The following is a 20,797-nucleotide window of genomic DNA, read 5'->3' on the forward strand; positions in this document are numbered from 1 at the left end:
TTTTATTTTTTTGTTTTGAGAAGGGTCCTTCTATAGAGCCCTGGCTGTCTTAGAACTCACTGTGTAGACCAATCTGGCTTTGAACTCACAGAGATCCGTCTGCCTCTGCCTCCTGAGTGCTGGGACTAAAGGTGTGCCATCATGTCTAGTTTGCAAGAATTAACTCTTGATAGTAGCATTCCAAGTCATTTCCAAAGAGAAACAAAAGTTTTCCATTTTTACTTGTTCATTTTTTGTGTTTTTTGTTTGCTTGGTTTTGTTCATTTTGTTTTGTTTTGTTGGCTTTTGAAGACAGAGTCTCACTCTGTACCTTAAGGTGGCCTGAACTCACTATGTAACCCATACTGACCTTGAACTTGTGGCAATTCATATGTGTCAGCCTGTCAGAAGGTCAACCAGAACACTAAGTTAGATATGACCATAGAGATATCCATACTGCCATCTCATTTTATAGACAAGAAAAATTTCACTCCAGATGTTGAGTGACTTAGTGTTAAACACATAGTGGAAGAATCAGGATAGAACAGGCATCCCGATTATAGGAAGAATCAGGATAGAACAGGCGTCCTGATTATAGGAAGAATCAGGATAGAACAGGTGTCCCGATTATAGGAAGAATCAGGATAGAACAGGCGTCCCGATTATAGGAAGAATCAGGATAGAACAGGCGTCCCGATTATAGGGAGAATCAGGATAGAACAGGCGTCCCGATTATAGGAAGAATCAGGATAGAACAGGCGTCCCGATTATAGGAAGAATCAGGATAGAACAGGCATCCTGATTATAGGAAGAATCAGGATAGAACAGGCGTCCCGATTGTAGGAAGGCACACAGAGCAGCTTTCATAAATGCTTGGAACAAGCACACTGGCCTTGTGAGACCCTTTAAATATTGGGCACAGCAGAGGTGAGTCAGAGACTCCAGGCCTGCCCAAGGGCACTCACCTTCAGTACTGGAGATAGGAGTGCTGTCACATTTGCTCTCACACTGCTGCATGGACGGAGGCCGCGCAGTCTCTGGACAGTCAACAGATGCCTGTCCAGTGTAAGAGAGACACTGGACGGATCGCATCTGCTGCCCAAGGCCACACTGAGCAGAGCACTACATTCAAAGACACAGAAAAACAAAGTATTGATTTTTCACAATGTTAATATGATAAAAAGATATTATTTTAATAACTGCACATATTAACCTTTAAAGTCCACATGCAATTGTTATTGAGAGGTATATCACTTGTTTGCTTTTCTATGGAATTGATTTCAAAACTCAATGATTGCATTATTGCCCTAGAAAACTGAAGCAGTCTAGTTCTCAGAAGACAACGAATGGTAATTTCTTGGGCTATCATAACTATTCAAAACAATGTTGGCGGAATTAAGAAGGGAGTAAAGAGAAAATCCTACAGAGAAAGTAAAATAATCAGCAATCGTCAGGCCAGTGCTGACTTTGGATTGTTGTTATTATAGATGCTCAGATATAGCTTTGTAGGCCTGATTGGCACTCTGAATCTAATCAAATGCTACAGCAGTGTGACTGTGGGTCAGTCAGTAAGAATCTGACGGCTTTACAGGGTGGTCCAGTGAGCAAAGCTCTTATGCCACAAACCTGATGACCAGATTCTATTCCTGGAATATAAAGGTGGAAGAAGACAATCAACTTCAGAAAGTTGTCCTGTGGCCTCTACACACTCACTGTGTCACACGTGTGTGCATACACACCCACCACACATACACATAATGTACAAATAATATAAATAAAAAATTTAAAAGGAGCTTGTATAAGAACCTTGAATTTCCTCAGGAATTATGAGCCACATACACTTTAGAAATAATCTGTGTTAGTCAGTTAACATACTTCCCTCTTTCAGCCACATGAAGGAAACAACTACCTGGTTTAAAATACACTCATGACATCATGTCTATATAGAATCTTCAATAGAATAATATCAATTATGTATCACTAAATTATCAGTGAAACGTTTCCTTAATAATGCAATAATGTTAGCAATGGAATGCTTAAAGTTATTAGGCATATTCAAATTGAGAATTTGTAAGCTAAACTAAGTGCTTCTGTAGAGATGTACTTTGGTTATTTCTTACTTCTTCCTACAGGCCTGGGCACAGAGCAAAGTGTTTCTATATACTGTATGGATACTGAACATCTTACAGGCAGTATAGGCATTGCTGGGCTCCATGAGAACTGGCTACCTAGAAATCCATTTGTTTCCTTTGTGTGTGTGGCATATGTGTGTTGTGAGATGTATATGTGTATGTACATGTATGCGTATGTGCATGTGGAGACCAGAAGCTGATGCTGGAAATCTTCCTCAGTAGCTCTCTACCTTATTTTATGAAACACTATCTCTCATTGAGCCTAGAGCTCACGGGTTCAGCTAGACTTGGTCAGCAAGTGCCAAGGATCCTCTGTACCACTTCTCCCAGTGTTGAGGTCACACACACATTCCTCCACATCTGGCTTTTTTTACACAGGTGTGTTGAGGGGTTAGATGTTGGGTTCTCATGCACACACTGCAAGCACTTTACATACTGGGCCACTGCCCTAGGCCCTCGCCAATTGCTTTCTGTGATATTATTATTATTAAAGAGAGTCACAGTATGTAGTACAGGCTGGCCTGATCTCAAGAGCCCCCACCTTGATTATAGATATGAGTGATCACTCAGCTGAGTATTATTTTCTTAATGTGACTTAATAGATTTCTTCTTTGACATTTAGAAGAAAAGCATTTAACTTCCCTCTTACATGAAATATATCAATTTGGTTTTCTTTTAAATTATTTCTGTTTGCTAGAATTATATTCATTTGTCAGAATGGTCTGACATTTAAAATATATATATATATATATACTGTATAATGACTAAATTTTGTTAATTACTATAGGCATCACTATACAGTTACTTTTGTGATAAGAACCAACTTTTTAAATAGAATTTAGTAAGACCAATAGCAAGATAAATATATAAATTAAATATATATATGTACCTATACACATATATATGGAATAAATAGAAACTGGGCCAGCAAAAAAGCTCAGTGGATAAAGGGGGGTCACTGCCAAAACTGATGACCCAAGTTTGATCTTAGTACCTCTATCACATACAATAAATAAATGTTAAATTTTTCTATTATTAAAAAAGAAAAGTAGAAATTAAAAAATAAAAAATGAGTTTGATATAAATAAGACATGTCAAAAGTTCTATATACCGTTTCCTAAATCATAGTATCTATCAGACAAAAGTAATTTGAAGTGTAAGCATTAATTTTTATATCTTATCAATCATATCACTATTTTAATTGAGGCCCCCAAAACAACTCTGTGAAGGTAGAAGGAATTATCTTGTTTATGAGTAGAAAAGTTAAGATATTGGTATTAATTGATTTATTATTGAATTAGTTAAGAAGTAGGATTGGAATGACGTAGTTGTTTACACTTTTGCTTATTGAGTCTGGTTACTTTGAACTTGATATGGTAGGATCCAAAGAACAAGTAAATTTGGGGTATTTGGGGCTTGGATGGTAGTGCATGTCTGTTATCCCTGTTAGCAGTTGAGGCATGAGGATTGTTAATTTGAAGCCAGTATGGCCTACACAAGAGTTTTGGCCCTGTCTCAAAAAGCCCAAATGATAACAATAAGAATAATAATAATAGCAATAGAGCGGAATGTTTCCAGGTGTGGAGAAATGTGGCTAAGGCGTATGTATCCACAGCTGGTCTCAAGGGCTTGCATAGTTCCACAGGGAAATCTCCATGAATTTCCTCACTCCTGTCTGGAGCCCTCACAAGGATCAGATCAGAAAGCTTAGGTTAATGTCTCAAAAGACCCCACAGTCTGGTTGCCATACCTGGCCCCAGTCTCCTGTCACCCAGCGGGGAGGAGGACAGCGGCCCAGACTGCAGCGGATGCGAGCAGGAGGCTTATTCTCCTCTGGACATTGTGCAGCTGGGAATGTCTTAGAAAGGTCACTGCTCTTGCACAGAACAATCCGATGCTTGAATCCTGGACCACATTTTGGAGTACACTGGAAATAAAAACAAATATTGAATAACAACAGATTAAATACAGGAAAATGTGAAGAGACTATTGAAGTAAATGTGCATATGTATACAATACACATTATAAGAAAAAGCTCTCACTATGAAGCTCCTTCAACAGTTTAAGGGGAAGTACTTTAATCTTTTCCCCAAGGTCTTTAAGAGCTAAATTCAATGTTTGCTTTTCTTGGCTAACATTTTCTTCTTTTATTAGGGATAGGCTTATTCCTCCATTCTTCCCCAGCCTTGGCCTCCTTCAGCTGTGATAAGAGTCTGCTGAGTTTGGAATGTGGAAGCCTACTTGCTGGGTGTAGTCTTTGAAAGGGAACTTTCATGTTATTAGTAGACCACAAGAACGTGTCTTTGCAGAGCAAGCTGGTGGTGGAGTAGATCAAATATTTCCACTGTGTGGTAGTCAAGGACACATGGCTGCAGCACAGGGTTATCGCACAAATAATCTGGACTTCTCCCTGTCCTTAAGTCACAAACTTAAGAATAGGATGTCTATTCTTCATACTGAGAAAGCAACACTTCTTACTAGGTCACAAATCCTTTCCTTTTCCTGTCTCTAAATGCTTCTTTAAGTCACCTACTCACTGCAGTGGCTGACTGAAGTTCTATGGATATTTTCTGGACCCTTCCTCCAAATACTCTTCTTCCTCTTAGTCAATTGAGAACTTAAACACATGTGTGAGCTGTGATTCATATCTTTCATCCAAATATATTTCCCGAGATGCTATAGCAATAGTTCTTAACCTGTGGGTCACAACCCCTTTGACAAACCTCTATCTCCAAAAATATTTACACTACATTCCACAACAGTAGTAAAATTACAGTCATGAAGTAGTGATGAAATAATCTTATGGTTCAAGGTCACCACAACATAAGGAACTGTATTAAAGGAAGCAACATTAGGAAAGTTGAGAACCATTGTTCTATAGAGTGGGATTAAAGTTGGGGGTCATGAAAGAAAATGAGCGAGAGTATCCAAGGTCAAAGGCCTGTATTCTTATTTAGGAGACATGCATGAGAACACAAGGCTAATGTCACATATTATGAGAGTGGGCATAAAATAATTCTTGTGTGCTTTATCATCATTGTCTTTTGACTTGTTTTATTAGGTGTAGTCTTTGAGTCTGGTATACTGGCACAGAGAAGGAGAAAAATATTGAAGCTTTTTTTAGATGAAAAAAAATCATGGATTCTACATAGTCTCTTTATAACAATGAATCCGTAGTGAATGCATTTCCTCCAGCTTAGAAAAAGACTCATCAAGATGTATTTTCAAGGACAACATGTACTTCTTCTGAGGTCCCTTCAGAGGAGGAAAGGGTTAGGAGTTAAAATCAAGAGTCAAAAACCTTGATCTCTTACTCGCTTTCCCAGTCAACTGCTGCCTCACTCTTCCCAAATGGTCCGTCTGGTCTCATTGATCCAGCTCTTTCCACCTTTGTGGTTTGTCTCCATCTCCACCACCATGATTACACTTCATGCAAACATCATTTCCCACATGATACCTTACTACTTCCTAGTACTTCTGCTTCCTGTCTTTACCTCACAACAATACTTTATATGTACAGCAGAGGAAAGGCATCTCATGAGGGTCCCTGAGGATTAAAGGGAACTACTGCACATTTCTGCACACACTTATTCCATTTGATCTTGGTCAAAAGCTGAGAAGTGTTCACACATTCTTATTCAATGACTTCACTGGGTCTCAGCCCTGCAGAGCTAGCCACAAATACTCCATGTTTATAGCCTGACTGTCAACTCTGGTCTTTAAATATTGTCCTACTTAGGCATGATAATAAAATGAAATAAAACAAATCACTTCTAAGAAAATACTAAAGGCAGGGGGATACCATTTAGAACAGGGTCACTTAGAGTGTAACTGCCCAGCAATCCTTCTGATCATGCAATCAGAGGAGCGAGCAGAAGGAGCAGGAGAGTTTTCAAGGGTGTGTCAAAAGAAAACAGGATACATTTTTCTGCTCTCTCCAGAGCCACCTAATCACACATGAGAGTGCTGATCCTCCGAGGACCAGGGCTTGCGCTTTACTCTTCAGCTGCTCGCACACTGGCTTTTTGGTGCTGTTTATCCTTCTTCCATTAACCCATTTAGGGGAGACCTAGGCTTCCAGGTAAGTAAGGAAAGGAAAGCCTACCTTTGCTAGATAAACAGGAATGGCAGACAATAGCCATTTCCTCCCTCTTGACTGAAACATAATCGCAATAAAGATGGTTGTTCAACTAGACAATAATGTCCACACTTCTTAAATTATGCTCTGCCCCTAATAGTTTTCCTAGGTCATCTGGGGAGAAATAATAGCGGCTACTAAATGCTTTCTCTAAAGTGCTAGTCCCAACGTGTGCACCCTACTTCCCAGCACTTCTTTCCCCTAAGCCTTTGACTCGGTTATTGTAAACAAGATGTCAGAAACATGACTAACGTGTCCTCAGCCTGCATGTCTGTGCAGGCAGACTCCAGGGATGTCTCCGAGTTTCTGAGAATATCACTTCAAAGATCAACTAGATAGAATAAAAATTCCAAAGAAGTTTAAGTATAATCAGTGTGAAATTAAATACAGAAGGAACCTTATATTTTACTGATTTCAAACATCATTTGAAAGTTTCCTTCTTCAAGGTGACTGTATTTGGTTATTTTGTCTGAAAACAAAACTGCGATGACAATGTGAAATGAACCTATTTTACCCATTGGCAAACGTTTCTGCTTGTTTCTCTTTTTAAGGGCAATTTGGTACAACTTTTGTGTTCTTTTTCCTCTCTTCTCTTTTTTGCCTTTTTTTCTTATTTGAGGAAAGGACTCCCTCTGTAACCCAGGTTGATCTGGAATGGAACTTACTTATTATGTTGCTCAGGCTGGCTTTAAACTCACAGCAATCTTCCTGTCTCTAGTTGAAGGAATTACTGGCATATGCATTATATTATTTTGTGTTTCTGTTCAGATTTCTAAGGCAGCTTTCTTCTCTTCAAATCAATTGTCCTTCAATACTCAAATCCAACAACCAAAAAGGCTTCTGATCCTATTTCTGGTTCCTCTTAAGAAAGGAAAGCAGCGAAGTGAGTGATTGAGGTGCCATATACAGATGGCACAAAATCAGCGAACAGAAACCACTTCCTAAGGGTGGCAAAGAAGACTAAGTCCTCTTGAAGATCTGAAGCCAACTAGAACTGGCTAGAGACGCTGTCACAGATACACTCCAGAGAGTTTGAAGGTGACCTATGGCTCACTTTAATCTTAATACACATTCTTGAATGGAGATTTCAAAGGCTAAAGAGACATGTGATGCATGAAGGTGTATGTAGAACTACATGTAACAGAACATATTCAAGAAAGCCACACTATGCAAGTAACTCTCAAAGTTCCATCTTTGGTATAGCATCGCCGTGGAACTTCTAAATCTTTCTCTGCCTGTGCCCACTTCTTCTAGTAGATTTCTAACAAATCTCTAGCCTTGCTTTTTACTATCTACATGCCTCTGTCAAATTCCTTGTTTGGGACCACAAAAGCCTGGAACCCCTGTGGAGATGAATACAAATCCTGATATTAGGGAGTATCTCCCTGAACATCTCAGCTGTGCACTTCTATTTTAGCGATGCATACATACCTCACAATTCCCTGTTATCAAACACTATCACACCATGCTCTAGTTACTGCATGAATATTTCTTCTTTTCCTGGGCCTTCTCGGTCCTTTCATCCTCTCTGCAGTGCCAACCCCAGGAAGCACTCTCTTATACTTACAGACTTGACACCTCAAACTGTTGAAGCCAATGATATGAATCCATGATGATTTTTACCGTAACAGATTTGTCACCATTACTGGTCAACATTTATGCATTTCCCTAAGGATCCTGGGCATGGATAGTCATAAATATGCAGAATGGCTATTGTTATCAATGCACTCAATTTTCAGGTGAATTCAGAAATTCATGGGGGTAAAAGAAATCTCTTTTCTACAATCACAGACTATATCATATCAATCTCTATATGTTTGACATAAACTAGAAATCCAAGGGGGGGAGCTTAAGGTCTTTCCATGTAGCCTCAATTGGTCTGGAACTTGCTATGTAGACCAGTCTGGCCTCAAACACATAGAGATAAGTCTGCCTTTGTCATCCAGTCACTAGAGTTAAAGGCTTATGGCCATTATGACCATCAACTCATGGACTAATTTAACAAAGGCCATTCAAGGAGTAAGGGAACCGTTACATCAGAGATTCCTAAAGGAAAGTCTTTAAGTTTTTCGTTTGCATTTGACAAACTTAAGAGAACTCCTTGAAATGTTCAAAGCACAAGGCACAATGTTTCTAGCAGGATAGTATAGAACAGAGTCTAATACACATCCTGTTTTATTGACTTGAAAGAATTCTTTTTAAGGTGCCCACTCTCCTTAACATTAACTAACACTACAGAAGGATTCAGTTCTTCTATGGGAAATGTGTATAGCACAGTGATTCTCAGCCTGTGGGTTGCAATTACTTTGGGGTTGAATTGTTATATCACAGGGGTTGCCTAAGACACACATTATTATTCATAACATTAACAAAATTACAGTTAAGAAGAAGCAACAAAAAAAAATTTAGGGTTGGAGTCACCACAACATGAGGAACTTTTTAAAGGGTCACAACATTAGGAAGGTATAGAGATACACACGCATGCACACATACACACACACACACACACACACACACACACATGTTGTCATACTGATGGGTCAAGAGCTAATTGTTTAAAACCTTATCTTCCACAAGATCATTTTTAAGTGCCCTTGTCTTGTATTATTTTAGTCAGATTACATAAAATAATAAGATAAATGAATAAATAATACTTAATTTGAACTTTGGTATGCTATATCCCTCAGCTCCCTTTTTCTTCTCCAGATTAAAAAAAAAATAGAAGAAACTAGAATTATAGATGAAGGGCTGGTAAAATAGTTCAGTGATCAAATGTACTTACTATCAAGACTGCCTACCTGAATTCAATCACCAGGACCCACACAGTGGGAGAAAAGAACTGACTTCCACAAGTTGTAACTTAGGGAGACCAGCCCCCAGTCAGTACTAAGGTAAATAAGAAAATCCATGAAGGTGGTGAGGGTTAAACTTCTTAGGAAATACCTTTTATCTTTCTTTGAGCTAAACTTTTCTATCTGATGGTTAAAAAATAAGGAAACACAGCTGCTTCTGATAGTAACTTTCTCTTTATCTTGAAAAAAACTCTCTGAAAAATCCCTCTCGCTACTCTCCACAGCTTCTTCATCAGCTCTACATCTCTCCTTCCAATGCTCTACTCAGAAATGTCTCCCTAATCAGCTCTACATCCTTCTCTTTGCTCTCGCCCCTCTCTCTTTGCCCAGCTGCCACTCTCTGCTGCTTCTGATCTTTCCCACAGCCAAACTCCGAACAATTTTAAGTTATATTTTCAGGGCCCAACCCATTCTCAAAACCCAAGATAAGTCACGTAGTTTCTCTTAGGCTAGGAGTTTCACAATGGCCAGCCAGTGAGCAACCCTGGCCTGGCTGGAGACTCTAAGTTGGTGAGGGTTTCCAAACAGTAAACAATTGGCTGAACCTTGAGGTTGGGGAGTCTGTGCAGACTAAAGTTGCTTCAAACTCCGACCTTGAATCAGCAAAACAACACCTGAGAAAATGACTTCAAGTATTTGTCTCTTGGGGCAACCAGGTATTTGTCTCCAGGGGCAACCAGCCTGGTTTGAATCTGTTCTAGAGTCTAGCATTAGCTATTTTTGTAAAAGGCTGTCTCTGTGACTGAGAATCCTATGTCAGTCTGAGTAATGTAAGATATCCTAGTATTTTTTTCTATTCATCAGAATTATGAAGCTTAAGTGTCATCTTCTTGACCATCCACAGCTATATTTTTGCCCAGTAGATGGAATATTTTCACAAGATAAATACAAAACAGTGGGAATACACCCAAAGCTGTTATTAGGGAAGAAATGAAGTAACTCATGTGATAAATTACAGACAGGAGCAACTGATTTCCACAGCCAGTGACCCTGCAGCCTTTCTAGATGATGCTTCCCACCAAGGAATCATGTGTCTGATGGGCCAACCTGCTTAACACTAATTGTCACCTGCTACGCCCATGGCAGCTCTCAGCAACAAGGTGTCTTCTGGACTCTACATACATACTATGGCATGAGCAAGTCCACATGTATACATAGTCACATACAAATCAAAAAATACATGTAATTTAAAACTGCCCAAGCAAGTAAAATAGCTCAGTTGATAAAGGGACTTGCTGCCAAGCCTGACGACCTGAGTTTAATTCCCACATTATGGAAGGCGAGAAGCTCCTGTAAAAGGTGCTTTGACTTCTAAGCATGCACTGTAGCAAGTGTTCCTTCCCCCAACACTCAAGTAAATGTAAAAAAAGTCAAAAAGTATGGTTATATCACAAGTTACAACTAATTTGTAAAGAACTCATACCTATAATCATGTAATAAGCTATTACTTGGAAAAATTAAATATAAAAAAATCTAAGCCTTCGAAATGAAACACTAAAAAAAGGCATCTCTTGATCTCCAGTATGTTTCAGGGTAAGAAAAATTCTTGACCCACCCACCCACAAATTTCGGTTTTTAATTACATATCACTGATGCTGAGCTTATGGAGCAGCAGTAAGAACAGTCCCTATGGGTATCCACTATATTGCTATTTCAAATTCACTTTACAAGTATTTCTAATTAAATCAATGGTGAGCTTCTCATTGAGTTTTTATTTCTCCAAAAGTCTCTTACCGCTGGGCAAGTAATAATAAAATATAATATGATCAAATTCACTTTTAGGTAGTTCTTATGTGTCAAGTCTAATCCCCATACTCAGGTGTGCTTAAACATTAAATGCATTGGTATTGATAACTAAGACATCCCAAAACATGCAGCTCCAGATTTCCTTACTTCAGACCAGTCCAAAGCTACCCACTGAGGTGGACATGACTGGTTGTTGCAGGACTCTTTCTCCATGGGCCGGTGTGTTAGACAATCACTGTAGTCCAGTGTTTCCTCCTCAGCTGGTCCAGTCCTCCTGATGCAGAGCACGGCTCTTGTGCGCATCCCGCCATCACAAGTCTTACTGCACTGCAACCAGTCTCCAATGAACCATCTGAAGCAAGACGTGGAATACAGAAAACAGTGGCTTCAGTGCCCTGAGGCTTCTAGCTGAGTGGACTTCAGGACTTTTTTGCCAGAAAAGCTAGCAGCTCAGTGGTAGTTGATAGGACAATGTCAATGCAAGAGCCATTAAGCAAATCACTGTTGGCTGTCAGTTGACACTTAAAGCGCAATGTGTAGGCTTCGAAGCAAGCAAAAGCTAAGTTCAAACAAATAAAGCATGATGTGTTTTCAAACTTTTTGCTTTCTGTCTCTTTTAACATAAAATTTTGAAGATAAAAATTACCTCATAAGATTTTCATGAGGATTAAATAATATATTTAAAAGTTCTAGAACACGGTGGTGAAGGTTCAACAACTGGTTATCCACAAAAGGGACAGAGTTATGATTTGTGCCATTTATTCTTTTCTTTTTGTAATGTGTAAATACTTCACTAATGCCAATTTTAAGCTGCTGGTTGGACATTCTGAATGTGAAAAGAACACACACTAATGCAAGGTCTAGGGAACTCTAGCTAGGTGCTTTAGACACTCTGCTGAGTGCAGGCTGCAATTAACAAGCATGAAACAGGAAAGACTTTTATTATAATGACATTGTAGCCACTTCTCCCGCAAGTGAGGATCATGTGCTAAACTCCAAAGGAACTGGGGATGTGTCTTTCAATTTCCAGAAATAAACTCTCCCAAGTGTAGTAGGACTTCCCAGTCCTTACAGATAAGAGAAAGACCAGGTATCTGTACTTACAATAATCTTCTGAAAAGCCCTAAGTCACTTCTATCAAAACATAGAAAAGGGGTGAAACAGCTTCATGTTTCTGCACAGCTAGTATAGGAAGAAACTCAAACGCCTTAAACACGTCCTGCACTTATGCCACCCCTCTTCTCTTGTTTAAAGTCATCAATGAACTCGCATAAGTGCACAATTTCAAGAAGGTTTTTTGGTATTACTTCTGCGCTGTCACTCTCCTGGATTTTACTAAGAGGTGGAGTGGGAAGCATGGCCCAGTTCAGGTCAAAGAGAATTCTATTTAGAGTTTTTGTATGTCAGCGGAGGCAAAAGGGATCCTTTCCCTTCCTGTCAAAAAAGTGCATGAGGACACATATCTAGAGCTGCTTGTAGCCATGTTACTACTCAAACAGAGGAGCCGGGAAGTCCATGATTTTAGGAAGTCTACCCTACACTTTCCTGAGCTTTATTATATAAATCTGATGTACTGAAGTCACTTCATGCCAGTTATTAAAGTTTTAATTGTTTGCCACCAGAATCGTGACCAACATATCACTGTATTTCTAGTAAGCATTTGCTGAATGCCTACCATGTTCAAGGTATTCTGCTTTATTTTACAGGACAAAAACAGTCTCATATTAGGAAAACAGTTCTTCAAAGTCGCAAAAAGAGCAACAATGGAAGCAAGACTGCATTCCCCATGAGTTCATTTCCACTCAGTCTCACCAATAACATCATCACAAACAGAACATATGTCACAAGATATTTTCTTCAATCTATGATTATAAACCATGCAGTTCTCATGCTTATGTTTTTGGGTATGAAACTAACCAGGGAGAGGAAGGGGGAAAGCTCAAGAACTAATTCCTCACCACTTCCCTGATTAAAGTCTACTCTCAGGTTTTATATATGAAAGGCAATGCCTTAGAGACATTGGAGTACCAGTATCCTAATGCAAAACTGCATTTATCCCACCACGTCAAAATGGCTTTTGCATAAGATTATTTGTTTTATCACTATTTATAGAGAAAATGAGGCTGATAAATACCATAATCAGTTTTCAAACTTAAAATATATCTCATAACTCAAAAACTTTTTACCTAAAATTTATTTTTAAAATTATAATTTAATGTTAATTAAAAAAAATTCAGTGCCACCATAGCTTTTCTGTGAAGTCATTTTCCTTATTCTTTTGTTTTCCATAAATGAACATGATCCTGCGTTGTTAGTTATTATCCTGTATTTGGTAAGCAGGAAAATGTGTACTGAGAATAATCACTTGCATGGCAGCCATAGTGAAACACTGATTCAATTTGCAATAGTGATTTCATCACCAAGATTAGGGGATAAAACAGAAATGTGTATAACTCAGCCCCAAAAAGGTCAGTCATACCACTTCCAGCCATGATCTCATTAGGTCTCATAATGCAAGAGGGATGGAGACCTTCAAATTAAACACAGGTGCTCCCAGGCAGCATGGCCATTCTTTAGCGCACGGGGCCAGCGCTCCTCTCTAGTTCTAATAGTTACTTAGTTTACTATTTGTCAATAGTATTTCCTCAGCATTCTAGTGTGAATTTATCACTCTACTCATCAACTTGGAATATGTGGAAGTAAATTATTAGCTAAGCTCTGGCGATTTCCTTCCTGACTGTAATCGCAAGCTTCACATTCAGTCTGGCTTCGGCTGCATTGTACACTGTATTATCCCTTCCTGTGTCTCTCCGAAGGCTGATTCATGGTCTAATTACTGAAATAAACTTTGCAGCCTTCCCACTGCTGTCTCAGTCCCCCTGCCCTCTGTCTATTTTAGAATCACTGCTTCTCTCCTCTTCCTTCCCTAAATGGTGGACACACTGCTGCCTTGCTCTTTGTTTTCTGTTTTCTCACCTTTAGATTCTGTAATAATATATTTCCGGGAAATACCATTTCTGGGAGGATAGGCTGTTTGTTTGGACCTTTACAGCCTGAGACATGTCAGAACTGATTCTTTCCTCTCAACATCGAGGTGTTTTTTTGTTTGGTCTGGGACAGGATCTCACTCTGTAGGCCAGGCTGGCTTTGAACCTACTGAGATCCATTTGTTTCTGCCTCCTGAGTGTGGGGATCAAAGTGTGTGCTACCACACCTGGCTTCTTCTCAGCATCTAGTGATCAAAATGTCTACCATCTGTTAGGGATAAAATTAGTACTATTCAAGTGGGGAGATTTGTTTGCTCTTTTCTGTTCAATTGCTTTTGTCAGACAAGGTCTCATTCTGTAGCCCAGATTGGTTTGGATTCACTATGAACCCGAGTGGCTTTGAATCCCCAAAATTCTGCTTTAGTCTCCCAAAGTTCTGAGACTACAGGCATGCAGTACAACACAATTCATGTTGAATCTCTGAAAACAGAGTTGCCTGCTGTCCCTTGTATAATCTGATCTCATTCTACTGATTATTATTAAGAAAAAATACACAAAGGACGGAAAAAAAAGAGGAACTACATAAAATTTTGATTCAAACTTGATAAAACCAGACTGTTTTGAAGAGCTCATCATAAAATCATTTTTCTTTATTATTTAAAAAAATGAAAAAGTAAAAAAAGAAAACTGTTATTAAATAGTTATATTAGAAGAAAAACACAGTCTTGAACTGTGTGTTCAATAAACATTTGTGGGGATGGAAGAGACAAAGGATTTTCCAGCCTTTATTCCAGATTTGTCCAATCAACACTTTTTCCCCTATAAACACATCACAAAATTAAGAAAAAAATCTTCAGAATTTGGCAGTATCATCTTTAATCAACAAGAGGCAATTATATAACCTATTATTTACTTAGAAAATGCTACAGCATTCTTAGGTTTAAAAACAATTCTTCAACTAATTGGGAAGTGGAACTAAGATTGGAGAGAACCATATGCCACAAGCATTCTATAAGCAAAAAATGTCCTCAGTTCTTAAACATGAGTGTAATAAGCATCTTTTAAGCTGTGACAACTGGGAATGCGTTGATGGAGCAAATGAAGCCAGACACATGAAGTGCCACTAGACATTTGGTTTGTAACTTAGAATGCTAGTGATGTCTGGTATAATGGGAAAAACATCACCAGAGATTAAAATCCCTCATCTGTGAAATGATGAGAGTTGGCTGAGATTATTCTATGGTTCTTCCTATTCTCAAGTTTCGTAGTTTTATAGAGAATGCTCACGAATCTTTTTCTAAACTTAAAATAACAAATTAGAGTTGTCCATGGGTGAGGTTCAATGACTCAAAATGATTTTCAAACATTAAACTATAAAAGATTCTATTAAATAAAACCTAACCCCTGAAAAAATAAATAAATTTCTTAACTGAGCCTGGTGGCATAGGGCTACTTGGAAAACTGAAGCAGGAGGCTTGCTGGAAATATAGGATAAATCCAGGCTAGCTTGGGTAACTTAATTTGAAAATAGATTGCAAAAAAAAAAAATAAATAAAAATGGCTAGAAATGTAACTCAGTGGAGAGCTCCTGCCTGGCACATGCAAGGCCCTAAGTTAGTCCCTAGTACAAGCAAACAAATAATTTCTTCCTGCTCTGGGCTTTCTTTAATATGTTTGGTTATAATTTTCTTACTACACTTTTAAATGATAGTTATTTTTATATCTATTTTCTTGGATAGCCTTTAAGAAACCAAACTATAGTGCTGTGTACATTTTATTGATTAACTGATGTTTTTTAAACTCTGGTCTCAGTATTACTACAATGTATAGGTTTTGTTTGTTTGTTTTTATTTGTTTGGTTTCTACAAACTTAAAAATCATGGTATTTTAAGTAATAATATTTACATTAAGGATTCTGTACATAAGGTAATATACAGAGACATTATTGCTATTAAAACACAGCACTAGACTGGACTCTTGTCCTTTCTCGCTGAGTCCAGCTCAGCTTCCTTTTCTTACACAGGGACACCAGCTTCCTATCAGTTGTAGCCTTTAAGATTAATGTTTTGCTTTTTTTCAACCACATGAGTCTATATCATGGATTTATTTTACCTCCTTGGTCCTGGAGGCAGAGGCAGGCAGATCTCTCTAAGTTTGAGGCCAGCCTGGTCTATATAGCAAGTTCCAGGGCTACATAGTGAGGATCAGCTTCAAAAAAAACAAAAAAACAAAAAAAAAACAAAAAAAAAAAACCAAAACAAAACCAAGTTTGGTATTCAGTTCAGTGAAATCTCATAATACATGTATTGCTAGTGGGAGTGTAAATTCTCAAAATCTTTTGGGGGAAAAATTTGGCAATGTGTCACAAATACTAAAATGTTCTCTTACTTGACTAGAAATTGCATTTGTCCTTATGTTGCACAAGATATAATCATGGACAAGAGTGTTTTAGTGGCAAAAATGGTTACTGTTGCATATCAGAGGAGAACAAGAGCTCAAACAGAGCAAGGATTGAACAACAGTAGAATTTTATTTAAACATACAATGACATTACTACTAAATGCTGCAAAAGAAAATGTTCAAAATATACTGAGAATGGACTATACCATTTGATTATATATACACTTAGAAATAGCATACATTAAAATACTATCAGTGGTCTTACAGGAGTTATTTCTTTCACTTTAATCTGTATATCACATCATTTGTGCAGAAAAAGAGCCTGTTTTTTTCCTTTCACACTCACAACGGGTCCTACTGAATCATAGTAGTCTACAATGTTATCCCTAGAATACAAATACCTACCTACATATCTTATATATGCGTTCTCAACATTCAAAATTCACTTTTATTGTTTGAATTCAAAAGAATAAAAAAGAAACTAAAAAGGTGCTAGGAAAAATTGAATAACAAATATATAAAATTACGTACTTTTAAATCTTTCAAAAACAAAAACTAGTCAGACTAAACTTTCTTAATTTTACATTCTCTTTATGCTTTTCAATTGAATTCCACCTCCCACCTCCAATTTTAAACAAAGAATTTAATTTCAGAACTAAAAAGGAAAAGGAATTAGATGTATTAATATGGAAATTAATATTAACATTTTGAAAAAGGCCCTTAAGCCAGGCAGTGGTGCAGCACACCTTTAACTCCAGCACTTGAGAGGCAGAGGCAGGCAAATCTCTGTATGTTTGAAGCCAGCCTAGTCTACAGAATGAGTTCCAGGACAGACAGAATTGTTACACAGAGAAATCCTGTCTCAAAAAGAAACATAATAAAACAATTTTTTTAAAGTTTTTAATGATATATTCAACTCCACAATGTATAGATCAGTTGGTCTCAATTTCTGGTTCATGACCCCTTTTGGAGTCATGTGTCAGATATCTTACATAGGGGATATTTACATTATAATATATAACAGTAGCAAAATTATACTTATGATGTAGCAACAAAAACAATTTTATGATTGGCAATGTCACCAAAACTCTAGGAACTATATTAAAAGATTAGGAAAGTTGTAAACCTCTGTTATAGATGAGATGATGAATGACTTGAAATCTTCAAGGCATTGGGTGTTTAAAATAGTAGGTTTAAAAAATAAAGAAGCACAGGTCAACATAAAACACGTGTAAACAGGGCTAGAGAGATGTCTCAGAGGTTAAGAGCACTGACTGCTCTTCTAGAGATCCTGGGTTCAATTCCCAGCAACCATATGGTGACTAACAACCGCCCATAATGAGATCTGGCGCCTTCTTCTGGCTATGTAGGCATGAATGCCAGTAGAACAATGTATACTTAATAACTATCTAAACCTCTAAAAACAAACAAACAAACAAACAAACAAAAACAAGTGTAACCAGTAACATTTAAGAGGCCCTAAATGATCAATCAGATGCCAAGTATAATATTTAAAATCTCAACTTTCAGAGAATCAACTTGATGAGCTTAACTCGCAATTACACACAATTGGGACAGAACCTAGACCATAGGTTTTGAGCATCACTTTGTTTTTTTATAGCTTTTAAGATTTATTTTGAGATAAGTTTATAAAGGTGATTAGCAGAAAAGTAGAAAAGGAAGTGGCCTTGAAAAAAAGATCTAACCCTCTTGTTCCTTTGTGTGCCTCACTCAGCAGAAACTACCATATAATTTTACAAAACATTGGGGGCATATTTGCAAATATGAATACATAATGTTTGCTTGCAGCCAAAGAAATGAAATCTCACTTTTTGTCATACTTACTCGGGTGGGCAGGGCTCAGTGTTGCAGGCTCTTTGATTTTCAGGTGGCTTACTGTCAGGGTCACAGAAACTGTTCTGGACGATGGAGTTGTCATCTAATCTTTTACAGACCACTTCTTGTCTTTGGAAACCTTTAAGAAAAGAAAAAGCATCATTAAATGGAGAGTAGTTTCCCTTCCAAAAGGCGAGACATGTATTGCTTTCTTCTGGGAGTCAACCTCACTGGATCATTGCTGTCCTATCAGTTCCAGAAACACTTGTCTACTTCTCTAAAAGAACAGAAATACTGTCATTATATTCAAATTTCAAGCAAAATTAATATTATCATATTTATAGATGTTTTGAAGCTGCAATTATCATTTCCATTTTATGTTCATCTTCATACTTTCTTTAAAAAACTCTTACATTTTCCAAAATGTCATGAGATAAAATGTATTAATATGCATTTCAATACAAGACAATGGATGCATATTTATTTAAAACAAAACAACAGGGACTAATTTACTTTCTGACATTTTCTAGGACAAGAGGAAACAAGGTGACTTTTCATCAGGAATACATTACACCATACATTTCACTTATTTTCTTCCATTTATGATTGCATCTCTCTAAAAAGTTCATCAAATTTAGATTGCATATGTAATGTACCACTTTGGACTATAAGAATTTGGCCTGTTTATTTTAACAGAGTGAATACCTGTTGATTATATCACTGTCAAAGAGTTACATACATGCTAATATAATTTACAAAATACTATTCTTGCTCTTAAAAGTTAGTCCATGTACTTTGTTAGCATAACTAAAGACATTCCATTCTACAATTTACAAAATTCTTAAGTATATGCTTATGATTTATTGGCAGACATACCTGCTACAACTTGCTCTCATTTCACAAAATGCAATCACACACACACAGACAGACTTCTATTTATAAACACCCTTGGTGAGATTTTTATATTTTTGTTTTGGATCAGGAATCAAAAGACAAAATCAATCAAGATACCAAAGAAAAACAAGTGTTTCAAATGATACAAAAGGCATTGTTAACATTGACTCTTAGAAATGGACATAAAAGCACAAGTAAAGCTGTTCTCTGAAATCACCCACCCCGTCACTATAAACATATAAGCTGAATAACTCAGAGTTGTAAACACAGCACTGACAATATGCAGGTAACCACAGATTTGCACTTCAGGTAATTTTGACTTATGCCAAGCAAGTTTATTAAGAGATGCAGCATCAAACATACTATTTGCAGGGGTAGGGATGGGAGTGATGGCCAAGTTCAGAAGAGAGCTAAGTCAGACAGTGTTGGCAAAGAGAACATAGCTGCCTTAGGACTGATAACAACAGCCCAGCAGGAAACAGTTTGGGTCCTCAGAAGCTGTAACTCTTACTCTTTTGAGGCATTGGCTTCAGTTTTATACCAGCCTTGCCAAATCCACTCCTGGACAAGGTTACAGAACTTAAAGTTCACTTTGTCCTTTCTTTCTTTTTTAAAAATAGAAAACAAACTATCTTTTTTTCATTTAACATACCAATCCCATATCCCACTCCCTCCCCTCCTCCCATTCCTTCTACCTATCCCCGTCCCAACCCACCACCCATTCACTCCTCAGACCCATTCACTCCTCAGACCCATTCACTACTGCAGTGACCCCGCAGTCTGCCCCAGCCATACAACTGTCATCCACATTCTTAGAAAAGCCTAGTTTGGTCCTATGTTGGTTCTTTCCCTGTCTGGCTAGCTTTGGTCAACTCCCATTAGCTCAGAGAAACTGTCAATGGGCGTCCCCATCATGATCTTGACCTCTTTGCTCATATCCTCACTCCTCCCACTCTTCAACTGGATTTTGGGAGCTCAGCCAAGTGCTCCACTGTGGGTCTCTGCCTCTGTTTCCATCAGTTGCTTGATGAAGATTCTATGGTGACATTTAGATAGTCATCAATTACAGTCCAGCTAATTTCACGCAGCTCTTCTGGACTGCCTGCCTGCCTCCGTCCCTCTCCTTTCCTCCGATTATTTTTAAACTGTAATATAATTTTTTAAAAAGGAGTCTGTTTACAAATGAAACAGGATCATTTGATGAAGGAAGTTTTCCCTTAAAGAACTAGCACCAAATGCTTCTCCCAAGGCTGCTTAGGTCTGGGTCAACATGTCTCAGCTGTCCTGCTAGGGTCACATTAAACTAAACCCTATAAATTTAAGAGATCGAAAGAAGGAACTATTAAATCTACTGATCTCAGGAGACTAAGTAGTGTAGCCTCCAGCCTAATAATGAGTTATTGAAGATGATCTATTTTATTGTTTACAGTAACAAGACTCCTCAGAAAACCTTCAGTAACATGTTTTTAGGGGTCTGATATATACCCAAACAGTTTACTGGCAAAATGTCTTAAAGTATGTTGCTTCATTCTCTCCCACTCCTTAGAATAGCAAATGACAGCAATGGAATTTTTTAACTATTAAGGTTGAGATTTTTGAGGGAAGAATGATTCATAAGAAGCATAGTTGTTATCCGCTCACAGATGTTCCATTATATTCATCAGATTACCTCCCCATTGTGTCATTCCAGTGGGCAGATAACTATGCCCATGTGGTCACCTAGTCAAATACCTCTACTGTTAGTCATAGAGCTCGGCTACCAACAGTGGCTCAGATGAGCAACTTGTCCACTCTGAAGGTAATGTTCATTTATATCAAGAGCAAGGGGTTGCT

The 20,797-nt window shown here is 37.9% G+C and overlaps 1 protein-coding gene across 1 annotated transcript in view; it reads right to left on the bottom strand.

Moving 5' to 3' along the window:
- Positions 1–20,797, bottom strand: part of Adamts6 (ADAM metallopeptidase with thrombospondin type 1 motif 6) — a 214,240-nt gene that overhangs the window by 12,537 nt on the left and 180,906 nt on the right. The window contains exons 20-23 of the mRNA XM_041663714.1: positions 18,080–18,209; positions 10,995–11,199; positions 3,862–4,038; positions 945–1,101 (exon numbers count right to left, since the gene is read on the bottom strand). Coding sequence (XP_041519648.1) covers positions 945–1,101; positions 3,862–4,038; positions 10,995–11,199; positions 18,080–18,209 — 669 coding nt within the window. The remainder of the gene's footprint in view (positions 1–944; positions 1,102–3,861; positions 4,039–10,994; positions 11,200–18,079; positions 18,210–20,797) is intronic.

This window comes from Microtus oregoni, unplaced genomic scaffold (assembly GCF_018167655.1).
Source record: "Microtus oregoni isolate MIOR12 unplaced genomic scaffold, Mior012 000014F_ref0000157, whole genome shotgun sequence".
Classification (NCBI taxonomy): domain Eukaryota; kingdom Metazoa; phylum Chordata; class Mammalia; order Rodentia; family Cricetidae; genus Microtus; species Microtus oregoni.